This window comes from Amblyomma mixtum, chromosome 8, assembly GCF_055824585.1.
Source record: "Amblyomma mixtum isolate Tamu chromosome 8, ASM5582458v1, whole genome shotgun sequence".
NCBI lineage: Eukaryota > Metazoa > Arthropoda > Arachnida > Ixodida > Ixodidae > Amblyomma > Amblyomma mixtum.
Window position 1 is genome coordinate 1375979 of NC_143019.1, and position 9216 is coordinate 1385194.

The 9216-nt window shown below is 48.6% G+C and overlaps 1 protein-coding gene across 1 annotated transcript; it reads right to left on the reverse strand.

Annotated features, from left to right (window-relative positions):
• Nucleotides 1-296: 296 nt before the first annotated feature.
• Nucleotides 297-8890, reverse strand: LOC149331126 (uncharacterized). The gene is made up of 3 exons (XM_089556346.1): nt 8511-8890; nt 1716-1831; nt 297-594 (listed from the first exon to the last, which is right to left on the reverse strand). The coding sequence occupies exons 1-3, from the start codon at nt 8578-8580 to the stop codon at nt 478-480; spliced, it is 303 nt and encodes a 100-aa protein (XP_089412472.1). The 5' UTR covers nt 8581-8890; the 3' UTR covers nt 297-477.
• Nucleotides 8891-9216: the final 326 nt, after the last annotated feature.

Sequence of the window (9216 nt, forward strand, 5' to 3'; positions counted from 1 at the left end):
GGCCGACAGCGGCGGGCATTCTGTTCGACGACCGCCGAGCACGCCTGTTGCTACGCCGCCGCCGAGTGATTCAGTTCTTTGCGGGCGCAAGTCAGCCCAAATAAAGAGTTTCGTTACGAAGACATTCTCGCTGTTTTCCTGTTCGCCCGACTGCCGTCACCACTACGTGACAACATGGTAGGAGCGCGCGGTGTAAGGAAAAGTTGCGAGCACTCCTGAATTTGTTAGCCCGCCTGGAATCAAACGATTCCCGTGAGAGACCGGAAGTATATTAACGCCAGTGGTCACAAGCAGCCTTTTCGTTCCGAACCATTTATTCGCAGAGTGCAAAGCCCTTGCATCATTCCCTTTTCATTCATGTTCTCATTAGGACTGAAGGCGGCCCGGGAACACTGTTCGGAACAGCGGTTAAATTTTTTTGCTGAAAACTTGAAGGACGGCGACAGAAAATGGAGGATTCCTTTGTTCCTGGAACATTTAGCTCATAGCCGTGGACATGCTTGCGGCGGTGGCATGTGTGCATCTGCAAACCTGGCATCCGTTTTCGTCCCCCACAGAGCACTCTTCATTATCCTTGGGAAGTGGGCATTTCACCTGCAAAAGAGGAAGATACACTGCCGCTGTCAAAGGAAATGCATCGTACTACGACAACGTACTAAAAGGACATCGTACTAAAATGAATTCATCGTACTACGACAACGCAAAGAGCACCGGCTATGAATTTCACGCAGTACACGACCTGTCCGAGTTAATGTCCTTTTCAATGCTAGATGGCTCGCGCATGACGTCAGAAGTGCCATGATTGCGGACAATGCATCATTTCAACCAAGCTCTCGCGGGGCAAGCGCCGATAAGTGACTTGACTTGACTTGAATTACTATGAGGTATTCTTGGGGGGGGGGGGGGGGGGGGATACTGGTCCCGACGTATGTTGGCCAGATGGTGGCATCACTCTTGGGGACCAGGGGAAGAGGTAGAGGGATGTAGGGGGAGGGGACGGGAGGGGGGATGGTCGTCGCCGCGACGGGAGCGGTACGTGTCCTCGATAAGTGAATTAGATGAAATAAGTCATCGCCAAGATCCTGGAATACCAGCATGGCGACCACCGGGACTTCAGTGAAAGCCGTCTTTAGGATTACGCTGTCGTTTTCATTTCTGATGGTTTATGGTTTGCGGGGGTTTAACGTCCCAAAGCGGCTCAGGCTATATGAGGGACGCCGTAGTGGAGGGCTCCGGAAATTTCGACCACCTGGGGTTCTTTAACGTGCACTGACATCGCACAGTACACGGGCCTCTAGAATTTCGCTTCCATCGAAATTCGACTACCACGGCCGCGAGCGAACCCGCGTCTTTCGGGTAAGCAGCCGAGCACAATAACCACCGAGCCACCGCGGCGGCGTTTTAATTTCTGAAAATGAGAGCACAACCTGCCCATGAAACCAATGAAGCGACATTCACTTTACCGAAGACAGCCCTTTTTCATTTGTTCTACGAGTGGCCGGATCACGTGATGAAAGAGTCATGATTTCTTGAGTAATTGGGAAGACGTCGCAGTTGCTCGACCTCCGCATAGGTGCTTTCCCCTCTGGTAGAGACACACGATCCAGTGGTAGAAGTGGCGTTCGTCAACTCGTACTAGCCGCGAAGGCCACTAAATAGCTAGCTAGATAGCAGGACGTGTAGTACAGAGTAATAGGCGCTGAAATCGGTCTTACCCTCGGACACGATGTCGGCGGCACCGGCTCATGGCACATGCAGGCGAGGCATCCGCTATCGTCCTTCGTCAGCGGGCACTCGCATTTTGTCTCGGGTGGCGGACACGTTGATGGGGCTGGAAAAAAAAAAACGCACAGGGCTTGTCAGTCTCGTCGCCTACATCAACTGATCGGCATGTAAAGTAATATAAAATCGGCAAGTTTTCAAGCTAGAACGTTTTTTTTTTCTCCAGGACAACAAACGTCTGCTCACAATGAGGAGCTTGCTAGGTCTTTTCAGGCAATAAGCTGCCCTGTCCTCTGAGTTTAAAGAAAGGCGCGTGAAACTTCGTAATGGAATTATTTAGTTGGAAAAAAAAAGTTTTAAATTGCAAATTTTGGGGTTTAACGTTCTGAGGCGACACATGGCCTATGAGGAACGCCATTGTGGAGGGCTTCGGGTTGATATCGACCACCTGGGGTTGTTTAACGTGCGCTGACATCGCACAGCACGCGGACGTTTTTGTATTTCGCCTCCATCGAAATACGGCCGCCGCGGCCAGGATCAGACCATCGACCGAATGACAAAGCCAGTCAGCTACAGCGGCGGTTTAGTTTGAAAAAAAAAAAAGGAAGGTACGAAATGACTAAAACAACACGGCTGCTTGGGCCGAAATCATTCGAAGTGTTCAGTGCTGCAGTGAATGACGTGGAGAGCAAAGACACGATTTGATGCGCAAGGCTTCAATGAAGTGACCTGACTCCGTGACCTGTAGTTGCACGTGGTGTGAAAGAGTGAAGTAATTGAGGGTGTCATGCAAAGGAAGCAAAAGAGATAGTATGTCAACAAGTCTACTTTGCAGTTGAAAGTTGAAAGTTGAAAGTTTATTGAGTAATACAATAAATGTTACAATTGTATACAGCGAGAGGTCCCATGGTACAAGACCGCGGGCGGGACCTCCCATGAAAATAAATTTCAATATGCAACATAATATAAAATACACAACACATTAATTAGCGACGAAACAGAATAAATATGGGCACATAATGTAATATTAGTTACTGAAATATTTAAATACAAACAATGTAATGCACGATAATGTAAAATAAAACACAGATGCCGCGATACATAGAATCAATAACATAACAAAAAAATCACAAATTAAGAAGGAAAAGCTTTAGTTTGACCTTGAATAAAGAAAGCGTATTAGTTTGTTTGACGTCTATGTTCAAAGAATTCCAAAATGATACGGATGAAAAATGAAGGCATTGTTTGCCGTAGTTAGTTCTGACCTTAGGTAGTAAAAAGTTATTACGCATCGCAAAACGTGTGACGATGTTGCTCATGATCGTGCCGAGAGAAAATATGCTTAGCGGGAGATAATGATGAAGAATCTTAAAGAATAGGATACCAAGGTTGTAAAAATAAAGGGCCGAGATAGGTAGAACGTTTAAATCTATGAACAAAATGCGGGAGGGTGACATTCGAGGGGTATTGGTTATGATGCGCATGGCTTGCTTTTGCAGTTTTATTAAAGGCCAGAGATGAATATGATAGGCGTTACCCCAAGATGAGATACCGTAGTTTAAGTGGCTGTGGATGAATGCGTAGTAAAGAGATAATAAAGTTTGGACTGGAAAAAAGCTTCGGGCTTTAATTAGTGCGCGTAACCCATAAGAAATTTTCTTGCACGTTTCAGCTACATGATGATGGAATTTTAAGTGAGGGTTTAAGTTGACAGAAGAAAAACAATTGAGACGGCGACCGCACGCTTCGCTGCAGTTTCTGTAAACAGCTGCCAAAAAGAAGACGTGACGAACCATGCTCTTGTCTGTAAACTTCCGGGCATTTATTATTTATTTTTTTTTGTAGCTATGCCTAGACCACGTCACTACGTGGCAATGTCGCCAGGTGGCGAAGCTGACAGGAAATGGCAGGGCGCGATAGTCAACAGCTAAAATTTGAGATAGAGCTGATAGACAACGTGTTTGGTTTGGTTTATTGGGGTTTAACGTCCCAAAGCAACTAAGGCTATGAGAGACGCCGTAGGGAAGGGCTCCGGAAATTTCGACCACCGGGGGTTCTTTAACGTGCACTGACAACGCACAGTACACGGGCCTCTAGAATTTCGCTTCCCTCGAAATTCAGACACCGCGGCCGGTATCGAACCCGCGTCTTTCGGGTCAGCAGCCGAGCGCCGTAACCACTGAGCCATCGCGGCGGGGCCAGACAACGTGTTAAAAGGTGTGTTAGGAGTCCAAGCGCATTAAATCGGCAGCTTACCGACAGTAACGTAGTGCGTAAGAACCTCATAGGGGTACGCGAAGGCGCAGCATTGCTTCGCTTCTGTATATATATATCGTTGCAAACTTAGGACATTGTAGTCGCTCGCTACATTAAAGGGTCAGTCTACTCACCGAGATGAGTGTATAAAAAATGGCATATTCTGGTAGTTGGCCCCCTATAACATCAATAACGAGGGATCTGCGCCCGGTTTAGGCAGGAATTTATATTTTATTTCGGCGTTAAAAGTCGTGTAAAAATGCATGGTGGCGACCCCAAACGTTCATTTTGTTCAAGAAAGTGGTAGTCTTTTTTTGTAGAAGCATAAGTGAATATACTACGTACCATTTGTATGCCCCAATGTCAGAGAAACGCACGTTTTGTTCTAGTAAACTGTAGAAGGCGTACCGCTCGCTTTTTCTGTAAATCACATGAATATTTATAGTTCAGCGTATGCTAGCAGAGACGCAAAAATAAACTCAGCCTATAGTGGCGCCATCTGGTCGTCAGGACGGGAACCATTGCTGTAAACAAACCGACTCTCCATTTAAGCCTAGGAGCGGCAGAATCGTCACTCTAATTATTAAAATAAAGCAAATTTATCTCTTATATGCTTTCTTATAGGCGAGATGAGACGAAGCGAAAGACAGGCGCGCCATTTATGGCCAGTGAACGCATTGAAAAAGGCAGCAACAACGAGAATTCAGTCCGAAGCGAGAGGTCCGGCTTCGACGGGCGCCGCCATGTTTGTCGCCGCGCGGCGGAAATCCAGATGGTTGCCAGATGAGACTACCATCTCATACAGATGTGTTCCCACATTAATAAATTCTATTTTAAAATGTTCTACCGCACTCCTTTGCACCACAGCTGGCTAAACGGTAATTTGAGTAAAGAGCTATCGGTTGCCGCAAAGAACATATGGTCAATAAAATTCAGTAGACTGACCCTATAACTAATCGCCCAGTTAAATTGCGGAATATACTTGGGAAATGGCACCACTTTCCTGTTCGAATACTGTGTTGGTCATTGGTGGATTAAATGGTCCGTTGAGCACTTAGCAACGCCACGCCACCTATCAACAACATGGGATGGGCCATGAATGGTGGGTGTGAATGAACAGGAAAGTAATGGTATGAAAACTATCAGGATGTGGGAGTGATGTTTTTCCGCGGCAAAAGTTGAGTGCGAAGTGATCAATTGCACAGTTCGAATCGTTATCAAAATCGCAGCAAAAATTTCGCGATCGCAACCGTGGGACACGGCATGTATACAGACTGAACGGGACGAGTAGTACAAGCTACATAGAAAGCGCAGTTGTCCAGCAATATTGTCACGCAGTGGCGACTGCAGTCCGGCGAACAGGAAAACAGCGAGGATGTCTTCGAAACGGAACTTCTTTATTTGGGCTCACTTGCGCCCGCAAAGAACTGAGTCACTCGGCGACGGTGTAGCAACAAGCGTGCTCGGCGGACGTCGAACAGAATCCCGGCCGCTCTCGGTCATCCTCTTTTTAAAGCTGATAGCGAACTTCGAAATAGAGATGAAAGCAGCGTGCGCTCTTAGAATCAGATGCAAAACCGCACTGACGTAGGAAGCTAACCTGATTGATATGACGCCGTCGTATACTAAAGGGGCCGCAGCGTGGGCAAATAGCACTTGTTCTGTCGAGAGGGTACCGCGCTGTAATCACAAAGGGACCACCACTCTGATCGAAAACAGTTTTTATAACTTACGAAAGACTAAAAAACGAAACACATGTGTCGCCATCGACGTCCGATTTCGCGAGTAAAATGCGTGTGCCGACACCAATTTCTGGGTGTGCGGATCCCAGAGGCTACTCTACAGCGCCATTCACTTCCAAACGGCGGCAGCCTGTACTTTTCGCTAAGGGCGCCACAAGTTTCTATGAACTGACGGGAAGGTTTTTAAATCCAATAGAGTTGTACATCGTTATAACTAAGTTTAAGGATCCCGGCGGTTACTTCATTATAGCCTAGCTTCGTTATAGCCCATATGATCGAGCTAAGGGGAACCGTCATTCCTTCGTTATATCCATCATTTCGTTAAAAAACATTTCGTTAAAACGAGGTTGTGAAACGAGTGAAAGAAGGAAGAAAAAGGTGCTAAGAAAATAAAAAAAATGGAAGAATGCACTGCGAGCAAAAAAGAAAAAAAGAAAATACAGCACAAAGAAAGACGTTCCAAACTGTCCGTAAAGAAGTTTTGTTTGATTTCATAGCGGCTGATGCTATGAGAGACGCCGTAATGAAGGGCTCCGGAAATTTCGACCACCTAGGGCTTTTTAAAGAGCCAGTATGATAATCTAGTTCTTGATCGAAATGATTCCTTGGACCTCTTTGTGTGCTATGAACCAGTCACCATGATAGCTGCATGACCTGCGTGGACTCGAAGCATGGATAACTTGTGACGGTGGAAAACAAAATTGCGCCCTGTAAACGCTCGTAACGGATAGAGATGTTCTTTTTTTTTCAGGTGCTTATGGCTCTCCCATGTCAGCGAGCTCAAGTCGGGCAGCACGGCAGCTGTCTGAATTGGTACCCGCGTGCAGCAAGAAGGACCATCTGAAGTTTTAGGGGTCCTGAAAGAGTCTGAAAAATATTATGCCTCGACCTGCATCGCTCACGCACAACAGGCTTAACCCAATTACAGAATCCGTCCAAGAAGGGTTTGGTTTGGTTTATTGTGTTTTAACGTCCCAAAGTGTGACTCAGGCTATGAGGGACGCCGTATTGAATGGCTCGGGATATTTAGGCCCCTGGGGTTCTTCAACGTGCACTGACATCGCACAGTACACGGGCCTCTAGAATATCGCCTCCATCGAAATTCGGCGGCCGCGGCCGGGATCGAACCCGCGTCTTTCGGGCCAGCAGCCGAGCGCCGTAACGACTGAGCCACCGCGGCGGGGAGGCCGTCCAAGAAGGGAAAATCGGGCATTTCTACATCAGTAAAATGAAGTAACTGCCGCACTGCTCAGTGGACACCTTAACTTCACCCTGAGGGAAGGGATGAAGGTGAGAGTGAAAGAAGGAAGAGAGAAAGAGCAGCCGCTGTGGAAAGCTCCGGATTGATTTCGAATACTTGGAGATCTTTAACGCGCTCTGACATCGCAAATACAAACGAAATCGGGGGAAGGAGAAGCAGGGTGTGGGGAAAGGAAGGGCGTGGAAGGCGTCTCATTTACTGTGGGCGCCTCAACCGTATGCCGTTATTAGGGTAGAGATTAATGACAATGACAACGTGCCCCGGCTGAGAGAAAGGTGTTCAGGTAAATGCAGTCTGGGCTGCGTGCGTTCCTGACTATAGTCAATTTGTGCGCCAGTCCTTGTTATGACTACTTACTGTACCCCTGTACGCGGCACACGCGTTTACAGGGTGATACGAAATGCACACGCAGTCCCGTAGTTGCTAGAAATCGCATTCCCCGTGTAGTTCAGTTGAAGCAGTGTCGGGGCTCACCGCAGGCGCACTGGCTAGACGCGAACGCGTCTAATCTCGCACCGCTGACACCCCGGCGAAAGTGGCAGGGCTATAGGGTGCGCCAGGAATGAGGTCATGGCTGCGGATGGTTGTGTCAGTCGTGTTGCTTCATAAATTGTCTTCAACAGTGAAAGAAAACAACAGCAACGAGAACGAAAAACAAAACGATTGAAACTTCGGTCTTGTACTGCGGTGAAGCTTATTGACGGCGATAGCTGTGTAGCTTACCCCGGTCATAAATACAGATCTGTCGGGCCGACGCACATCAAATGACCATTGCGGAGAGCCCCTCAATCTCCGGGCTCACGCACCTCATATTTTAGACCCATGGTTTAGACCTCGTGGTTTAGACCCAGGCTAACATTATTTTTTTTTGCCCAGTGGAGGTTTTTCGCAGGGCAGTGGCGCATCACTTAACCACTGCCCCACTGCACCAGGAGGCGGATGAGAATTTCCAGGGACCTATGAATGTAGAGAATGACCTTCTGCAAATATGGGAGTTAACTCATTACGCCTTCCCGTCATACCCTTATGGCGGAGCTTAAGTGTCCCGTCCAAGTTTTGTTCAAAGGTGCCGTGCCGTCTGCGGCAGTCAGGGATCAATGGATGTAGTAAGATTTGATTTGTTTTTGGCGCTTGGCTGACTCCCCAGGGCGTGAATTCGACGCCATCAAGGCTGCTGCTATGAGGTGAATAAGCATTTCTTGTTCACGAATCCACGTTTTCGCGCAAGAAGCTATAAGGTGAACTCTGCAGCTTGCGTTGGCCTTCCTCTAGCGGGAGGCAGTTGTATAGGTACCTCGCTGCGATGGTGTGCGGCCCGCGACCAGTACTATAGTGCAATGGACTGCCATGCGCTTAGCTCTTTCTCCACACGCGATGATCCACAAGTTACATGCATGATAGAAGCGGCCGAAGGCATGGTGCAGACATTGCCTGTCGAGCAGCGCTTTAAAAAAGGCGCCACCGGGTTTCTAAAATTCAAAGAACGGTGCCAGAGCAGCATTTGTAGAGAATCGTTCTTCAACACTCACCCTCAGTTTCACCGGAGGCGTGCGCGATTGCGCAGACCACGAGGATCACCAAACCAGCGACGACGGTCATGTTCTTCAGGCTTGAAACGAATCAGAAACAAGCGGCAAACAACAAGGCTCCTCTTGGCAGCAGAGGCGACAATGACTGTGCAAGCGACCGCACTCCCTGTCCACCGATGTATACGAGAAGCAGGTCTCTACCTGGTTCCTGATTAAAACTGCGGCCTGGTTCAGCGCAGGACTCGAACTCAACGAGCGTACTGCAAGAACGGCCAGCACGTTTGTTTTGGCGACAACGGGCCCACCGCGCGTGTTTTTTACTGCCCTGCATTGAGTAGGCGGCGCAGGCTGACGCTCCACGCGGGCAGGAAGCGCGCCGCTGTGGGACGACACACTTCCGCCCTTCATGGCGAGGATCTTCTCGTTCTGCAGCGGCGCTTTCACTTTGCGCGGCCATGCGTGAAGGTCCCGGACGTCGCTATGCAGCGCGAAAGAAACGTCGCGTCCTGGAGTGCGACAGATTTCGGAGGCAGCACCAGCAGGATCCTCACCACTCGGTGGCGTCATCGCAAGAGGATATCGCCTCGTGGTAGTCGTCGTCACCGTCAGGTGGTTAAGCGGATTCTTTCGTGACTGATGCCAGATTGGCGTGACGCGCCCTGCGTAGCCGGGCGAATATGTCGTGCGAACGGGATGGAATCGGTCC

Excerpts from the sequence above, each read along its gene's own strand:
- LOC149331126 (XM_089556346.1), bottom strand. The coding sequence starts at position 8,580 with ATGACCGTCGTCGCTGGTTTGGTGATCCTCGTGGTCTGCGCAATCGCG. Across the intron at positions 1,832-8,510 it reads CGCCTCCGGTGAAACTGAGG|CCCCATCAACGTGTCCGCCA; the intron begins GTGAGTGTTGAA and ends TTTTTTTTCCAG. Across the intron at positions 595-1,715 it reads CGCCGACATCGTGTCCGAGG|GTGAAATGCCCACTTCCCAA; the intron begins GTAAGACCGATT and ends CCTCTTTTGCAG.